Raw genomic sequence first — 20,217 nt, forward strand, 5'->3', positions numbered from 1 at the left:
TCACGACCATGGACGGATCTTTCCGTCATGGATCGTGTCCCGGTAAGCCCCGCCCCCTGCCGCGGGCAGGCGGCGTGGATCGGCACACATATCAGCTGTTTTCAACAGCTGACATGTGTGCCTACATGTTCCGAGTGGAATCGCATTCCACCCGGAACATTAACCCCTTAGATCTCGCTGCCAAAGTCTGGCAGCGAGATCTATATGCGTGCGGCCATGTTTTTTACTTACTGCCGCCCCCTTTCGGACGTCACGTGAGTGATCACGTGACGTTCGGTGGTTGCCATCGTAGCACAGGGTCATGTGATGACGCCTGGTGCTACGAAGTTTCACTTTCATTCTTCCTCGGCACGGAGCAGAGGAAAAAAGAAAGTGACTATTTCTGCTGTTTACAGCGGTCTAGCTGTGATCAGCAGATAGCGATCAGTAATCGGATTGCTGATCGCTATAGCCCCCTAGGGGGACTAGTAAAAAAAGTAAAAAAAAAGTTTTAAAAAATTTAAAAAAAAACAAAAAACCTAAAAGTTCAAATCACCCCCCTTTCCCCCCATTGAAAATGAAAGGGTTAAAAAATAAATAAATATACACATATTTGGTATCGCCGCGTTCAGAAATGCCCGATCTATCAAAATATAAAATCAATTAATCTGATTGGTAAACGGCGTAGTGGCAAAAAAATTCCAAATGCCAAAATTACGTTTTTTGGTCGCCGCAAGTTTTACGCAAAATGCAATAACAGGCGATCAAAACATAGCATCTGCGCAAAAATGCTACCATTAGAAACATCAGCTCGAGACGCAAAAAATAAGCCACCACTGAGCCATAGATCCCAAAAAATAAGAACGCTACGTGTTTCGGAAAATGGCGCAAAACGTGCGCCACTTTTATTGGACAAACTTGTGAATTTTTTTTAACCCCTTAGATACAAGTAAACCTATACATGTTTGGTGTCTACAAACTCGCACCGACCTCAGGTATCATACCCACACATCAGTTTTACCATATAGTGAACACCGTGAATAAAACATCCCAAAAACTATTGTGCCATCACACTTTTTTTGCAATTTTTCCACACTTGGAATTTTTTGCTGCTTTCCAGTACACCATATGGTAAAACTTATGGTTTCATTTAAAAGTTCAACTTGTCCCGCAAAAAACAAGCCCTCATATGGCAAGATTGACGGAAAAATAAAAAAGTTACGGCTCTCGGAAGAAGGGGAGCAAAAAACAAAAACGCAAAAACGGAAAGTGTCCCGGGGCTGAAGGGGTTAATAACCTAATAGCTCACAGCTCCATTGATTTTAATGGAGGCAGGTTTTGGGAGAGTAACTGTAAAGCGTGGGGTTAAATTTTCCCATTAAAACATAGTCTATGACGTTCCCTGAGTCACATGAAGCATCTGTGCAAAATTTTGTGATTGTAAATGCGATGGTGCAGATTCCTTTAGCAGACACACGCACACACACACACACATACATACATACATACACTCAGCTTTATATATTAGATTATTATTATTAATAATTATTATAATAATAACAACAGTAATTTCGGCATATTAAACAGCTACAATGTGTCTTTGCTTTTCACTGTAATATATAGAGAAGTACTGATGTAGATAGAGAGACCTGAATTAGCAAATCAGTTACAAGGAATTTAGTGATGAGATAGACAAAGTTGGTTAAAAGTCACACCCAAGAGTTCAGGGAGTATAAAAATGCTAAACTCCACTGTCCGTGACCACATCTGCTAGAAGTACAGATGGTATAAGATACAAGTAAAATATATCTTTGTACCGTGTTAGCCAGTAGAGATAAAAAAATTGTTTAAAAGAACAGAGAGTCCTCAGTGGTTGATACCTTTTAATGGCTAACTGAAAAGATGGTAATAATTGCAAGCTTTCGAGACTACTCAGGTCTCTTCATCAGGCATGGTATAACACAAAATCTGAAGAGTCACATATTTATACACAACAGGACTTAGAATAGTGCAGTAAAAAAAAAAAAAAAAAAAAAAAAAAAAAAAAAAAAAAAAAAAAAAAAAAAAATTCTAAGTCCTGTTGTGTATAAATATGTGACTCTTCAGATTTTGTGTTATACCATGCCTGATGAAGAGACCTGAGTAGTCTCGAAAGCTTGCAATTATTACCATCTTTTCAGTTAGCCATTAAAAGGTATCAACCACTGAGGACTCTCTGTTCTTTTAAACAATTTTTTTAGATGGTATAAGAAGAAGACAATGGCAAACACCCAACCAGGTACAGTAGAGGAGTTCTATGTGTTCGTGACTCATTGGCAGACAACCATATGATGCCATTTTCATTTTTTGCATTAATAATAAGTAACCATAGGAAGAGCGCGCTATTATATGTGCAATGTATATGTTACTATATATTGTTCAAATGTATATATATAATCCCAACATACTTGGACGTGGATTTGCATATGATCAGAAATCTGTTATGTATGTAGTTTCATAGTTTCATAGTTTTTAAGGTTGAAGGGAGACTCTAAGTCTATCTAGTTCAACCTGTAGCCTAACATGTTGATCCAGAGGAAGGCAAAAAAAACCCCAATGTGTCAAATAAGCTCCAATGGGGAAAAAAATTCCTTCCTGACTCCACATACGGCAATCAGACTAGTTCCCTGGATCAACACCCTGTCATAAAATCTAATACACATAACTGGTAATATTATATTTTTCAAGAAATGCATTCAGGTTCTGCTTAAATTTTACTAGTGAATCCCTCATTACAACATCATACGGCAGAGAGTTCCATAGTCTCACTGCTCGTACAGTAAAGAATCCTCATCTGTGATTATGATTAAACATTCTTTCCTCAAGACGTAGCGGATGCCCCCGTGTTCCAGTCGCAGGCCTAGGTGTAAAGAGATCTTTGGAAAGGTCTCTTGTACTGTCCCCTCATATATTTATACATTGTGATTAGATCCCCCTAAGCCTTTGTTTTTCCTAACTAACTAACCCCAAGTTTAATAACCTGTCTTGGTATTGCAGCCCCCCCCATTCCTCTAATAATCTTGGTCGCTCTTCTATCTACCTGTAAGATTATGCTATTTATAACCTTCTATACTTTTGCTAACAAGAAAAGCATCCATTCCTCTCTTACATTCATTCAGTGAGTGGCCATCACCACTTCCTCAGGAAGAGAGTTCCAGAGCCTCACTGCTCTTACCGTGAAGAACCCTCTTCTATGCTGATGTAGGAATTTTCTTTCCTCCAATCGAAAAGAATGCCCCCTTGTTCTTGTCATAGTCCTTGGTACAAACAGATCATGGGAGAGATCTCTATATAGCCCTCTGATATATTTGTACATATTTATTAGGTCTCCCCTAAGTCTTCTCTTTTCTAGAGTAAATAGACCTAATTTTGATAACCTTTCCGTGTATTGTAATGCACCCATTCCATTTATTATTTTAGTAGCCCGCCTCTGAACCCTTTCAAGTTCAGTAATGTCTTTCTTCAGCACCGGCGCCCAAAATTGCACACAATACTCCAAGTGTGGTCTGACTAGTGATTTGTACAGAGGGAGAATGATGTTTTCATCTCGTGCCCCCAGACCTCTTCTAATGCATCCCATCACCCTATTTGCTTTGGTGGCTGCTGCCTGACACTGGGCACTCCAATTTAGATTCTTATTCACTAAGATGCCTAAGTCTTTTTCCATGTCTGATTTCCCCAGCGGTTTCCCATTTAGTAAGTAATCGTAGCATCTGTTTCTCCTTCCCACATGCATAACCTTACACTTATCTGTGTTAAACCTCATTTGCCATTTTTCAGCCCAATTCTCCAATTTACTCAAATCCATCTGTAGTTGCAAACTGTCCTCCTTTGTGTTAACTACCTTACATAGTTTTGTATCATCTGCAAATACTGATATTTTACTCTGTAAACCATCCACCAGATCATTAATAAATATATTAAATAGTAGGGGGCCCAATACAGACCCCTGTGGCACCCCACTAGTAACCCTGGCCCAATCTGAGTATGCGCCATTAATAACCACTCTTTGTTTTCTACCACTAAGCCAGCTACCTACCCATCTACACACATTTTCCCCGAGCCCAAGCTTTCTCATTTTACTTAGCAGTCTTTTATGTGGGACAGTGTCAAATGCTTTACCGAAGTCGAGATAAATGACATCCAATGATTCTCCTCGGTCCATGTGAGAGCTTACATCCTCATAGAAGCTGATCAGGTTAGTTTGACAGGAGCGATCCTTCATAAATCCATGTTGATATGGAGTTAAACAGTTATTAACATTGAGACATTCCATAATAGTATCCCTTAAAAACCCTTCAAACATTTTACCCACAACAGATGTTAAGCTTACCGGCCTATAGTTTCCAGGTTCCCTTTTGCACCCTTTTTTGAATATTGGTACCACATTTGCTAGCCGCCAATCCAGTGGAACAGACCCAGTTTCTATAGAGTCTTTAAATAAAAGGAATAGAGGCCTGTCTATCACATTACTTAACTCCCTTAATACCCGAGGGTGAATGCCATCAGGGCCTGGTGATTTGTCAATTTTAATGTTACTAAGTCGGTTCTGCACTTCTTCCTGGGTTAGGCAGGTCATACTTAATGGGGCATTTACATGATCACTCTGCATTTCCCCTGGCATATGCTTTTCCTGTGTGAAAACAGTTGAGAAAAAAGTATTTAAAACATTTGCTTTTCCCACATCGCTTTCTATGATTTTACCCTCATTATTCTTTAAAGGGCCAACACCATCAATTTTAATCTTTTTTCTGTTTATATAATTAAAGAATAGTTTGGGATTTGCTTTGCTTTCATTAGCAATGAGTCTCTCAGTTTCTATTTTTGCTAAATATATTTGTTTTTTACACATTTTATTTTTTTCTCTATATATTTTTAATGCTTCCTCGCTGCCTTCTTGTTTTAGCTTTTTAAATGCCTTTTTCTTATTATTCATTGCCCCTTTTACATCCTTATTTAGCCACATTGGTTTTCTCCTGTTCCTAGCCCTCTTATTTCTGTATGGTATGGCTAGCCCGCAGTGGGTGTTTAATACCGATTTAAAAATTTCCCAATTATTTTCTGTGCTCCCATTTTTGAGGACATTGTCCCAATCAATTTGGCGAAGGTCTTCTCTAAGCTGATCAAACTTTGCTTTGCTGAAATTCAGCGTTTTTGTAACCCCCCTCCAAGGCACCTTACTAAAGGACAAGTGGAATTGTATTATATTGTGGTCACTATTCCCTAGGTGCCCATCCACTCGTACGTCTGTTATTCTATCTGGCCTGTTGCTTAAAATTAAGTCCAGAAGGGCTGCCCCTCTAGTTGGGCCCGGCACAAGTTGGGACAGATAATTATCCTTAGTTACTGACAGAAACCGGTTTCCTTTCTGAGATACGCAGGTTTCAGTTTCCCAGTCTATATCGGGGTAGTTGAAGTCCCCCATAATAATCACCTCATTGTGATTTGCTGCTTTGTCTATTTGTTTCAATAATATATTTTCAGTAGTTTCTGTTATATTTGGTGGCTTATAACAAACCCCTATGAGGATTTTATTAGTTTTCCCTCCTTGTATCTCCACCCATAGAGACTCCACCTCTTCATTTCCCTCTTGAATATCTTCTCTTAGTCTGGGCTTTAAACTGGACTTTATATATAGACAGACTCCACCCCCTGGACTTTATATATAGACAGACTCCACCCCCTTTCCTTTTTTTACGATCCCTCCTAAACAATTCATATCCTTGCAGGTTAGCCGCCCAGTCATAACTATCATCTAACCATGTCTCAGTTATTCCTACTATGTCGTATTTCTCCTCATACATTACCAGCTCCAGTTCCTCCATCTTATTGGTCAGGCTTCTTGCATTGGTCAGCATGCAGGAAAGAAGTTTTGCTCCCCTTTTCTTAGCTTCCTTCTGATTACCCTGTCTTGGGTCCTCTTTACGGCATCTAGTATCCTTGATTAGTTTGTCCTTCTGTTGCATGTTCTTGTCTGCTGTTTTTTCTCCCATCCCCTCTTCTTCTAGTTTAAAGCCCTCCTGATGAGTGTGGCAAGCCTTCTGGCGAACGTGTGTTTCCCAGGTTTTGTGAGGTGTATCCCGTCTCTTGCGAGAAGTCCATCGTAGAGGTAATTCACTCCATGGTCCAAGAATCCAAATCCTTGCTGCCTGCACCACCGTCGTAGCCAGTTGTTCAAATCTAGTATCCTATTCCATCTTCTGACACCATGTAAAGGTGCTCGGTTACATTCCATACATTTTTTGGGTTTTTGTTGATTATCCACTTAAGTGCTGGGCTCTTTTCCTCTTTGTTGACCAGACGCGTTACGTGGAGGTTTAACAGGTATAACATCTTGGCCATGACTAAGGTTATAGAAAAACAAACTGTTTGTCACGATTCCTCTGTGCAGAGCATCTTGCACATTAGGAGATGCTCTGCTGTGTTTTCCTGGGCTATTGGCTGGCAGGTTGATTGACAGCACTGGCTTCCATGCTGGTGGTGGAAGGTGCTAATAACTCAGGTGTTCCATCTTCTGGGGAATTGCTCGGCTTCTTTAGTGAGCATGCTCTCACAGAACCTTGCTAGTCGAACATTCTGGTTCTGCTGTTGTGCTGTTGGCCTGAGTTACTGCCGGTGTTCTGATCTTGGTTTCCTGACCCCAGACTGTTGATTGACTCCTCTCTGCCCGCTCCCGGTTCTTGTCATGACCTCCTGGCTTTTGACCTTGGACCGTTACCTGACCATTTCCCAGTTTAATCCCTGAATCATTACATGCCTTCCCGGGATTTTGACCCACGAATCGTGACCTGACAATGTCTCTGTGTACTCCCTGTGCCCATATGTTTCCTCCTGTTACCAGACCCTGGCTTTCCTGACTACTCTATCTTTTGTACTACCTGTAAGTAGTGACTAGCATCACACTGTTACTTTTCTCGTCACTTGGATAGTGAATCTAAGGCTGCAACTTGTTCTGGGGCTAAAGCTGAATTCGGATGACCTGGAAGCGTGATCCAAGTACGGGCCATGATTTAGGGGTTTCTTAGGTATTCATGAGATGGTTGAGCTTGGGTCAAGGATCTGTCCAGAAATCTCGATCCTTACTTATCTAGGGATATATGGACGTCTGGATTCAGCCTTGGGATTTCATTGGTTTGCTCCTTTAACTCCAGGAGATGTGGACAGTTCTGCAGTTAGGTCCCTCTTTTGCTCTTTATTGACCAGACACATTGCATGCGGGTTTAACAGGTATAACATCTTGACCATAACTAAGGTTAGAACTAACAGAGTTAAATAGATGGGTAGAGTGCTCAAAAAGGGACTAACATGTAATCTCAACCCTATTTTAAAATGTGCAATTTTTATTAATATTCATTCAAATGTACCCACAAACAGACACACAAACATATAGATGAGAATGGATCACGTTATCCTTGTAAATAACCAAGGAGTTTTATATACACACTCACTTTAGGAAAGGGAAGGGAAACTAATATAGCCCTATAAGGGTAGTGTACCCCTACCTAACAACGGAGGGTATAACAGCATAAGTTACCGGGCGCCCCCGTTCCACGTCGGCTCTCCCTTTCCCTGACCCTGATATAGGGATGGGATGGAAAGCCGTTTCTCCTCTCCCTTCAGAGGTTCATCAGGAGGCTAAGGGGAGACGGCAGCGGGTCCTGTTCAGTAACAATCCATGGCTGTAAGCGACTTACAGCCATGGATTGTTACTGAACAGGACCTGCTGCCGTCTCCCCTTAGCCTCGTGATGAACCTCTGAAGGGAGAGGAGAAACGCGTTGAGGCCTGGCAGGCCTGGATTCCTAATTCTCAGGGAAGTAATTCATCTTTTCTCCCTTTTATACTATATTATATAGAATATGATTGGAGCAACCTTTTCTATTTTGCAGTAATTTGCAGGGGTGTTTGTATCCCATTTTTCTTTAAGCTCCTGGGGTATAATGGGGAAATTATCTGAGCCCCTTGTGATATGACTCTAGGTGACTGTAATATACTTTTGGGGTATACCACCCTGTAACATATGTGGTTGTAAATAACTCTTATGGATCACTACCTTGCATAAAGATAATTTATTAGGAATAGAAGTCTATACGTCTTGTACAGTGCTAGTATCATGAATAGGAATTCCTGGTTATAGATCAGTAAATTGATACCTTCTTGATCTAAGAAAAACAATACAGGGAGGAATATTACCATTTGGGAACTCATATATATTGTACTGTGCAGGCACCACTATAGGGCTTTCCATCCCATCCCTATATCAGGGGTCAGGGAGAGGGAGAGCCGACGTGGAACGGGGGCGCCCGGTATCTTATGGTGTCATACCCTCCATTGTATCCCTATACACTACCCTTATAGGGCTATATTAGTTTCCCTTCCCTTTCCTAAAGTGAGTGTGTATATAAAGCTCTTTGGTTATTTACAAGGATAACGTGATCCATTCTCATTTATATGTTTGTGTGTCTGTTTGTGGGTACATTTTAATGAATATTAATAAAAATTGCACATTTTAAAATAGGGTTGAGATTACATGTTAGTCCCCATAACTAAGGTTATAGAAAAACAAACGGTTACTTCTCTCGTCACTTGGATAGTGGATTATGTGGCTGCAACCAGTTCTGGGGCTTAGGCTGAATTCAGATGACCTGGAAATGTGATCCAAGTATGGACTGTGATTTTTGGGTTTCTTAGGCATATACGAGATAGTTGAGTTTGGGTCAAGGATCTGTCCAAACATCTCAGTCCTTACTTATCCAGTGATATATGGACATCTGGATTCAGCCTTGGGATTTTGTTGGTTTACTCTCTTAACTTCAGGAGATGTGGACAGTTCTGTTGTCAGGTCCCTCTTTTCCTTTTTATTGACCAGACGCATTACGTGCGGGTTTAACAAGTATAACATCTCGGCCATGACTAAGGTTATAGAAAAACAAACTGTTACTTTTCTTGTCACTTAGACAGTGGATCTATGAGGTTTCAACCTCTTCTAGGGCTAAGGCTGAATTCGGATGACCTGGAAACATGATTTAAGTACGCACTGTGATTTTTGGGTTTCTTAGGCACATACGAGACAGTTGACTTTGGGTCAAGGATCTGTCCGGAAATCTTGGTCCTTACTTATCCAGTGTTATATGGGCATCTGGATTGAGCCTTGGAATTTCTTTGGTTTACACCCTTAACTCCGGTGAGGAGATGTGGACAGTTCTGTAGCTAGATCCCTTTTTTCTTCTTTATTGACCAGACATGTTACGTGCGGGTTTCACAGGTATAACATCTCGGCCATTACTAAGGCTATAGAAAACAAACTGTTACTTCTCTCATCACTTGGATGATGGATCTATGTAGCTGCAACCTGTTCTGGGGCTAACGTTGAATTCAGATGACCTGGAAATGTGATCCAAGTACGGACTGTGATTTTGGGGTTTGTTAGGCGATTGAGTTTGGATCAAGGATCTGTTCTGAAATCTCGGTACTTGCTTATTATCCAGGGATATATGGACGTCTGGATTCAGCCTTGGGATTTCGTTAGTTTACTCCCTTAACTCCAGTGAGAAGATGTGGACAGTTCTGCAGTTCAGTCTTTCTTTTCCTCTTTATTGACCAGACACATTACGTGTGGGTTTAACAGGTATAATATCTTGACCATGACTAAGATTATAGAAAAACAAACTTGGATGGTGTATCTACGTATGTAGCTGCAACGTGTTCTGGGGCTAAGGCTGAATTTGGATGACTTGGAAGCGTGATCCAAGTATGGACCGTAATTTTGGGGTTTCTTAGGTGGTTGAGTTTGGAACAAGGATCTGTCCAGAAATCTCAGTCCTTACTTATACAGTGATATTATATGGATGTCTGGATTCAGCCTTGTGATTTATTTGGTTTACGTCCTTAACTCCAGTAAGGAGATGTAGACAGTTCTGCAGTTGGGTCCTCAGGATAGGCACTAGATGTCACGCAACTACGTATGAGTTTTAGTTTGTCGTTAAGGTCTTTATAGAAGAGTAACATGATCAAATGTCTAAATGACGTGCACAAAGCACCAACTTATTCTACCCTATGAAAAAAAAGTGTAGGCAAGTGTACAATTACATAGTACAAATGGAACAAAACGTAGGGCCATCAAGTTCATCCAAAGGCGTAGAGCAGTGTTCCCAAACTCCAGTCCCCAGGAGCCACCAACAGGTCATGTTTTCAGGATTTCCTTAGCATTGCACAGGTGATAATTTAATTACCTGCACAGGTGATGATTCATGACCTGAACAATACTAAGGAAATCCTGAAAACATGACCTGTTGGTGGCTCCTGAGGACCGGAGTTGGGGAACCCTAGCGTAGAGTATAGTGATGAGTAAATCCTTTGACATACAAATTGGGCAATGCTTTAGAATTTTGCCAGGAAATTTGATTCCATACAGAATCCTAGCGCATAATATTAATAAAAAAACCCTAAATATTATATTCAGTTCACTTGTAACATTTCGCAGCTCTCTGGCCGGTCTTCATCTGGCTGCCTCCAGCTCTGGTTGCTTCTGGTTTTGTTTCCTTCGCTCTTGTCGCTTCCTGCACTGATTAATTTTTGGGCAACGTACATCATGGCGTTCCTGATATTGTGACATCATGAATCAATAAGTGCGTCCGCTGAGACCTAAAATGAGGAAAGATTAGAAGAAACTGGAGCTGGAGGTGCTGTAGCCAGTGGAAAATTATTTGGGAATCTACGAGAGTAAAACAGAAGGGTAGGGAAGGGACCATACTTTTTAAAAAAAACTTTACCCCTTTCTTAACCCTCCACTTCACAGAAAAATGGCAGCCAACTGGCCACCATTTTACTGGATTTGCGTGAAAGCAAATCACAATTTTTTTTTTCCAAAATCACTAATTTCGGGAAACGAGAAGTATGGACATTTACTCCAACCCCAAATTCAATAATTCTATGAAAAAAAATGAATGGATTTTTATGTGTGATTTTTGTAACCAGATTTTTTGAGACATGGAAGAGCTGATCTCTAATCTGTCCAGAATTATCAATCCTAAAATTGTTTACTCTATGTGCCTATCAAAATTATTGATTGGAAAGGCAAAAGTACATTTACAAGTATTTCTTCGAATTCCCCTTTACAGATCAGCATTTTGACTTATGCATCGAAGACAATAATAGAAATCACCAGACTGATGAAATCACCACAAAGCGTCTAATAGTCAGACGTGGACAAGACTTCAAAATCTGTCTACGGAAGTCAATCAATGGAGTCTCGGAACTGAAGAGAGAAAGTATAATCTTTGTAACTGAGCCAGGTAAGTGTCACGCTGGGTATGGAGAAGTACCAAGTGAACGGTGAAAGGGAAGGGCAACCCTGTGTCTAGGGAGAGGGAAGATGGTGACCCCTGACCAAACCTACTGCAGGTCCCTGGGGTCCCTCACCACCCTAGATAGGTTCCGCACCTATGCGCCGAGCCGGATACCTAACCCTAGATAACCCTAGTGCTGGGCTCTATATAGGGAATGGATGGGATGAGCTCTTCATCAACCCCACTAACACTAGAGAAGACACAAGGAGGACACACATGGGGAAAAATATGAACTACTTATCGTTAGAAGACTTGGGTAGGAGTTCAGCAAGGTATTTAGCAATGATACCACAGAGGAGTACAAGCCACCTGCTTGTAACCAAGGCATGGAGGAACTGAAAAATATCACCACCACCAGTCCATAAAAGGAAGGGATCTTTAGGCATTAAGAGAAATCTGATGACCAACAGTTGGGTGGAAGGCGAGCTCCTGCTGGGTCCAAAAGGGAAAGAGATGAATCCAGCAGGGAAGCTACCTATATCAATTAATACTGACAGCAGGAACCATGGAAAGTTAGGGAGTATTCTGCACAGCCAAACGCTGTGACCTTTTATGGCCAGAAACCACAGGACTGTCTGTCACCAGTGACACACCCATGACACAAAGGCACTACCCTGTTAGTCCAGCACACAAGTCCAAGCGTAGAGATTTCACACAGGAGAACATCATATCTCCACACACACAATGAATCCACTTGGACTATATCAAATTAGATACAATTATTGTGTCTGGTTGTTCAGACTCCACTTTGGATTATTCTTCATCTTAAATATAAAGCCACCACCCTAAGCCAAAGAGACCAATGAAAGCCAAATAACCCTATAGCAGTACCCAGGACATTCTCATATGACTCAGTATAGGTCCATTACTGGTGAGAAGACCATTAAGTGCTTCCCTTTACTGTAGGGGAAAAGCTCACTGGACACAATTCCTGCAGCATTATCAGCCTCTCCAATACTTTGTGCATTTGTCTGTATCAAATGTTTAAAGGCAGATCATTTTTTAATGTATTTAATACAATGCCGCCCATTGTGACCAATGCCGCCCTAGGCAACTGCCTAGTTCTAATTCCAGTTGAGCATCCTATACTTATCTATAGTCTCGTTAGTTATCTTTAGCTGCTTCAATGTATTAAAAACAGGGGCATAAATATAGTAAAGTCACCCAAAAATTCAATCAGCTCACCCTTTCCATGTAGACAGCGCACGGGTCTTGCCGTGCAGCAAAGTCCAGAGGAAACCATAGATATGAAGAAATATCTATGTAATTGCACCCGAGTCTTGAAGCCTAGGAGGCTCAAAAAGTTCGTTTGACCCATACAAAAAGAGCCATGATAATTGGGGGACTTTCTAGAGATGTTGCATCGGGGCCCATGAGATTGACGTTTCGCCAAGGAGCAAAACACGATTTAGGTGAGAATCATAAATTGTGTACATCATATAACACTCTAGACGGGATGGAAGGAGGAGGAAGGTAATATTTTGGAATCTGTAAGGACAACGGCTTTGGGCATCGGTCATCCTACCGTAGCTTTCTTTCCCAATGACAGATCCACTTCATGGGATCTGTCATGGGGAAAGCAAAGTAAAAGCCTGTTAGGGCGGAGGAGAAAAATTGAAAAATGGGAAGATTATATTTTTAGATTTCTATTAATATTGATTGATTTTTTTTATCTTTTAGGAACCCAAAAGCTTCACCAATATGGGAGGAAGAAAGTCTTTGGCTTATCAAGCAGTAACACTAAGAATGACTGGAAGGCATCAGTTCTTCGTGAAGACAAAGCTGTCATACAAATAAATATCTTCCCTCCGTCTGACGCCATCATTGGACTTCACTCCTTAAATTTGCAAATATCTGATGTTCAGCAAACAAGAAACATTAGTCTTGGGGAATTTGTGATACTTTTCAATGCTTGGTGTCCAGGTATTGTTAATATTCTTCATTTATAACTCTTCCTTTGCTAAATCCTCTCTATCAAAAGTATATAAAAAAGCCTTACCTGATAGTCACCACTGAGGAGGAGGTGTTATGGGTTTAGTGATAGTAGTCAGCGCACCTGCCTGCCTTAGGAACCCCATAGGGCACTTTAATTTGCTTAAAGAACAAAATTGAATTGTCTTGAAAAATCTATCAGTGCCTATAAAAGTATGTTTTATTTAGTATATAAAGATTACTACTTAGCACTATTAGTAGAATAGGTACAAATCTGCAGAACGTAATACCAGAGCAGTTGGGATTGGACTTTTGGCATTCCTACTGATTGAATGTGCAGGGGCACAACATAAGTAGCGCAGTTGCATAGTGGCCACGAATGGTACTGCAAGCTCTTTCCCAATCACACATATATGGGAGAGAGCTTGCAGCACCTTTAATGGTAAATTCACAATCTGAGAAGCTGTCTCAATTTTTAGGCTTTCTTGGTGAGGTGGATCCTCCAAAATTAAGGTCCAGTTGGCCACATGAGCCACGGGTGTTGGTGCAGCTGGCAGGTGAGGCACAAGGGAGACAGGTAGCAGAGGCACTGGAGACCGCAGGCAGACAGGAGGCTGGTAACAGGTAGCAGAGGTACTAGAAGTTGCTGGCAGACAGGAGATGTCTTGGAGGCTGCAGACAGGTAGCAGAGGTACTGGAAGCTGCAGGAAGACAGGAGACGTCCTGGAGACCACATACAGGTGACAGAGGTACTGGAAGGCGCAAGAAGAGGGGAGACATCCTGGAGATCCCAGCAGGTGGCAGAGGTATTGGAAGCTGCAGGAAGACAGGAGACATCCTGGAGACCCCATCAGGTGGCAGAAGTACTGGAAGGCACAGCAGGATAGGAGACATCCTGGAGACCCCTAACAGGTGGCGGAGGTACTGGAAGGCGCAAGAAGAGAGGAGACATCCTGGAGATCCCAGTAGGTGGCAGAGGTACTGGAAGGCACAGGAAGATATGAGACATCCTAGAGACCCCAGAGATGTGGCAGAAGTACTGGAATCTACAGGAAGATAGGAGAGACATCCTGGAGACCCCAGACAGGTGGCACAGAGGTACTGGAAGGCACAGGAAGATATGAGACATCCTAGAGACCCCAGAGATGTGGCAGAAGTACTGGAATCTACAGGAAGATAGGAGAGACATCCTGGAGACCCCAGACAGGTGGCACAGGTACTGGAAGGTGCAAGAAGAGAGGAGACATCCTGGAGATCCCAGCAGGTGGCAGAGGTAGTGGAAGGTGCAGGAAGATATGAGATACACCCTGGAGACCCCATACAGATGGTAGAGATACTTGAAGGCGCAGGAAGATAGTAGACATCCTGGAGACCCCAGACAGTGGGCAGAGGTACAGGAAGAGGCAGGAAGATAGGAGACATCATAGAGACCCCAGACAGGTGACAGAGGTACTGGAAGGTGCAGGAAGATAGGAGACATCCTAGAGATCCCAGACAGGTGGCAGAGGTTCTGGAAGGCGCAGGAAAATTGGAGACATCCTGGAGACCCCAGACAGGTGGCAGAGGTTCTGGAAAGTGTAGGAAGATAGGAGACACCGTGGAGACCCCATACAGGTGGCAGAGATACTTGAGGCACCAGAAGATAGGAGACATCCTGGAGATCCCAGACAGTGGGCAGAGGTACAGTAAGGGTCAGGAAGATAGGAGACATCCTGGAGACCCCAGACAGGTAGCAGAGATACTGAAAGGCTCAGGAAGCTAGGAGACATCATAGAGACTCCAGACAGTTGGCAGAGGTACTGGAAGCCACCGGCAGACAGAAGACATCCTGGAGACCGAAGACAGGAAGCAGAGGTTCTAGAAACTACCGATAGGTAGCAAAGGTCCTGGAGACCGCAGACAGGTAGCAAAGATCCGGCAGATTACAGAGGTACTGGAAGCCGCAGGCAGATAAGAGATATTTTTGAAACCTCAGACAGGTCTCAGGAACACTTGGTGGTCTTGGTGAGCCTTATATAGCCCCAGGCAGATGATCATATTGGAGCACGCTGGGCAACCTGCAAAGCCCAATGTGGAGCACAACAAGAGCCGGGTGAGGGGAGCTAAGCCCAGTGTGTAACACCGAATGTAAACGGTCAACACTTTAAAGTACCAGAAAAGCCCTGTGACTGTTCAAACCAAACACAGGATCTTGGTACACCTTTGGAATGTCAAAGCCGATTACTGCACCATGTCAATGTACCGTCACCATGCTTTTCATTGACAGAAGTCAGAGAAGGGTGGAGATGGAGAGAAAACAAATACGTGGGGAGGTGCACTCACTGAACTGTTTGGGCAAGGGCGGGCTGAGTGCCTGTGCTTGGTTTGAACAGTCATTTTATGCTGACAGACTACCCTTGAGTTAATAGCTGCATTTAAGGCCTTGGTAAAGTTTCTGCTCCTGAAATAAACTATAGAAATGTCGAATCTACAAATTAAAATTAGTTTATGATCATTTCTATACGCTGCAATTCACCTAATGATATATTTTATTGTAGAGGACGCCGTTTTCCTGCAAAATCAAGAAGAGAGGAAAGAATATGTGATGAATGAGAACGGTTTCATCTTTGTTGGCAATGCAGAATATATCTCTAAAGTTTCCTGGAACTTTGGACAGGTAAATATCCCCGTTATATCCGGTATGTCATTGCACCATAGACTGGAGGACGTCTGGCCGGTAATGAATTCATTTAACTCCTAAAAGGGTTGTACGGTCTAAATCCAAAAGTCTGCAGTTTCTCTCTATGTGTGGCTCTATGGGACTGCAGACTTGTGAATCCTCACATCGTGTACACTGTGCACTGTGAGGATTCTCCGGGGGCAGAACCAGGTCACATGGCTGCGAGTATATGATATGCAGACCCCCGGCAAGGCTCCGACTAGTTGGGAAAGTGTCTTGAGCGAGGCTTTGCCCCTTTCTATTCTGGCAGGGAGCCACATGACCGCCTTTCCCTGCGCTGACACAGGAGAATCCTGACAGTGCACAGTGTACACGATGTGAGGATTCAGAAGTCTGTAGTTACATAGAGGAACTGCAGACTTATGGATTTAGACTGGACAACCTCTTTAAGGAAATAGCCCCTTTTAGCCTTCAGAATGGCAAGTATTTTATAGAGACGAAGGGTTTCTTGTGTGGTTTTTTTTTCAATTTTCAATATTTTTGGTAATGTATAAGATTTTATTTCTATTAAAAATTTTTTTTAGCAATGTTTAGGGGTAATAGCTATTGTTGCTATAAAGATATTGCTCTGAGGAATCCCACCGATGGGTGCTGTTGATTTACTGGTGCACACAGCGTGAAAAAAAAGAGTCAATGCGCCAAACATGGATGGCCTATGATGGTGGGGAATGCCCGGGAACCCCCTTAGATGCTATAAATCACATGTCATAATGGAGTGCTTTTAAACATTACATTTAAAAGTATAATACACTTCAATGCACAAGCATTACAGTATATTATATAACTTATATAATACATTGCAATGCTTGTGCATTGCAATGTATTACTGTATATTTTTCAATGTAATATAGCAATCATTAATGCTAAAAAAAAGTATAAAGGGAGGAGAAAACCAGCACCACCATGAGGGAAAATGCAAAAAAAAGTCTTACTTTATTGAAATTCCATTAATAGGAATAAAGGATCCAAAATTACATAACATCTGACGCGCTTCATAGCATCGCCAGAAATGTGTCAGATTGTCATGGAATTTTGGATCATTTATTACTTTTAATGGAATTTCAATAAAGTAAGACTTTTTTTAATTTTACCACATGGTAGTGCTGGTTTTCTCCTAATCTTTATACTTTTTTAGCATCAATATTTACTTATATAATACATTGCAATGCTTCTGCATTGTAGTGTATTATACTTGTCAGTGTACTGTTTAAAAGCACTCCATTATGACATGTAATTTTGGTACCCTGTTCATTTTACCACATGGTAGTGCTGGTTTTCTTCTCATCTTTATACTTTTTTTAGCATCAATATTTGCTTATATGGTATAATACACTCCAATGCTTCTGCATTGCAGTGTATTATACTTGTGAGTGTAATGTTATAAAGCACTCCATTATGACATGTGATTTCAGCACCCTGTGCTTTTACCACATGGTAGTGCTGTTTTGTTCCTCATCTTTATACTTTTTTTAGCATCAATATTTGCTTATATAATGCACTGCAGTGCTTCTGCATTGCAGTGTATTATACTTGTCAGTGCAATACTTTAAAGCACTCCATTATGACATGTGATGTTGTCTCCCTTTCCTTCATTGCTATTGGCCACAGCATCTATGGGGGTTCCCAGGAATTCCCCACCCCACCATCACAGGCCGTCCATGTTTGGCGCATTGACTGAACTCTTTAGTTCTATATATAATAATAATAATAATTTTATTCATTTATATAGCGCTATTAATTCCACAGCACTTTACATACATTGGCAACACTGTCCCCATTGAGGCTCACAATCTAGAGAATATAAGGGAATTATTACACACAAATATATGATTTCTTCTTTTTGCAATATTTGGTGTTATCCAGTATCGAATATACATACAGTTAGGTCCAGAAATATTTGGACAGTGACACAATTTTCGCGAGTTGGGCTCTGCATGCCACCACATTGGATTTGAAATGAAACCTCTACAACAGAATTCAAGTGCAGATTGTAACGTTTAATTTGAAGGTTTGAACAAAAATATCTGATAGAAATTGTAGGAATTGTACACATTTCTTTACAAACAATCCACATTTTAGGAGGTCAAAAGTAATTGGACAAATAAACCAAACCCAAACAAAATATTTTTATTTTCAATATTTTGTTGCGAATCCTTTGGAGGCAATCACTGCCTTAAGTCTGGAACCCATGGACATCACCAAACGCTGGGTTTCCTCCTTCTTAATGCTTTGCCAGGCCTTTACAGCCGCAGCCTTCAGGTCTTGCTTGTTTGTGGGTCTTTCCGTCTTAAGTCTGGATTTGAGCAAGTGAAATGCATGCTCAATTGGGTTAAGATCTGGTGAGTGACTTGGCCATTGCAGAATGTTCCACTTTTTTGCACTCATGAACTCCTGGGTAGCTTTGGCTGTATGCTTGGGGTCATTGTCCATCTGTACTATGAAGCGCCGTCCGATCAACTTTGCAGCATTTGGCTGAATCTGGGCTGAAAGTATATCCCGGTACACTTCAGAATTCATCCGGCTACTCTTGTCTGCTGTTATGTCATCAATAAACACAAGTGACCCAGTGCCATTGAAAGCCATGCATGCCCATGCCATCACGTTGCCTCCACCATGTTTTACAGAGGATGTGGTGTGCCTTGGATCATGTGCCGTTCCCTTTCTTCTCCAAACTTTTTTCTTCCCATCATTCTGGTACAGGTTGATCTTTGTCTCATCTGTCCATAGAATACTTTTCCAGAACTGAGCTGGCTTCATGAGGTGTTTTTCAGCAAATTTAACTCTGGCCTGTCTATTTTTGGAATTGATGAATGGTTTGCATCTAGATGTGAACCCTTTGTATTTACTTTCATGGAGTCTTCTCTTTACTGTTGACTTAGAGACAGATACACCTACTTCACTGAGAGTGTTCTGGACTTCAGTTGATGTTGTGAACGGGTTCTTCTTCACCAAAGAAAGTATGCGGCGATCATCCACCACTGTTGTCATCCGTGGACGCCCAGGCCTTTTTGAGTTCCCAAGCTCACCAGTCAATTCCTTTTTTCTCAGAATGTACCCGACTGTTGATTTTGCTACTCCAAGCATGTCTGCTATCTCTCTGATGGATTTTTTCTTTTTTTTCAGCCTCAGGATGTTCTGCTTCACCTCAATTGAGAGTTCCTTAGACCGCATGTTGTCTGGTCACAGCAACAGCTTCCAAATGCAAAACCACACACCTGTAATCAACCCCAGACCTTTTAACTACTTCATTGATTACAGGTTAACGAGGGAGACGCCTTCAGAGTTAATTGCAGCCCTTAGAGTCCCTTGTCCAATTACTTTTGGTCCCTTTAAAAAGAGGAGGCTATGCATTACAGAGCTATGATTCCTAAACCCTTTCTCCGATTTGGATGTGAAAACTCTCATATTGCAGCTGGGAGTGTGCACTTTCAGCCCATATTATATATATAATTGTATTTCTGAACATGTTTTTGTAAACAGCTAAAATAACAAAACTTGTGTCACTGTCCAAATATTTCTGGCCCTGACTGTATACGCACAGACTTATAGTTGCTAAAAATATGTTTTATTCTATTTCTTCTCACCGCAAAATAACAAGTTTGATGAAGATATCGTAGACATTTGCTTGAAGCTTCTAGATGAAAGTTTGGAAAGCCATAAAAATGAACTACAGGACTATACAAAGAGGAACGATCCAGTATATATCAGCAGAGTGCTGAGCGCAATGGTAGGTAATAATCGCTGTGTAAATAATATATCATATCATCTATATATATATAATATATCTATATATAATATTAATATATATATATATATTTTACCATTCATGTGGAAGGTATTAAAATCTGAGAATCTCTGGAAAGGGACAGAAAAGTAGACAAAATAGGGCAATACCGTCTGGTAAAATAAGAGTATAAGCGATGGTAGCGCCACCTGAATGTGTTGTGTGCAGGCACGACACCTAAAAAGCTGCTGCTTCCCTGTAGCTGGAGGAAACGCTTCTTCCAGATGTACAATGGTGGCAAAAATGGAAACTGTCACGTCTAGGTGAAATGAAATGCCTTGGGATTCCAGATCGGTTTTCATTAATACCAACGCGTTTCTGTGCCAGAGCAGAGCATCAGCATCAGCATCAGCACTAGCATTAGCATCAGCACTAGCATCAGCATCAGCATCAGCACTAGCATCAGCATCAGCATTA

General features: G+C 41.5%; 1 protein-coding gene across 1 annotated transcript in view; it reads left to right on the forward strand.

The window, feature by feature from the left end:
• Nucleotides 1-2,222: 2,222 nt before the first annotated feature.
• Nucleotides 2,223-20,217, forward strand: part of LOC142254427 (protein-glutamine gamma-glutamyltransferase 5-like) — a 63,966-nt gene continuing 45,971 nt past the window's right edge. The window contains exons 1-5 of the mRNA XM_075325473.1: nt 2,223-2,257; nt 11,138-11,311; nt 13,046-13,288; nt 15,835-15,953; nt 19,615-19,743. Of these exons, the coding sequence (XP_075181588.1) occupies nt 2,239-2,257; nt 11,138-11,311; nt 13,046-13,288; nt 15,835-15,953; nt 19,615-19,743 (684 nt within the window). The 5' untranslated portion in view covers nt 2,223-2,238. The remainder of the gene's footprint in view (nt 2,258-11,137; nt 11,312-13,045; nt 13,289-15,834; nt 15,954-19,614; nt 19,744-20,217) is intronic.

The sequence above is a fragment of the Anomaloglossus baeobatrachus genome, chromosome 10 (assembly GCF_048569485.1).
Source record: "Anomaloglossus baeobatrachus isolate aAnoBae1 chromosome 10, aAnoBae1.hap1, whole genome shotgun sequence".
In the NCBI taxonomy this organism is placed as follows: Eukaryota; Metazoa; Chordata; class Amphibia; order Anura; family Aromobatidae; genus Anomaloglossus; species Anomaloglossus baeobatrachus.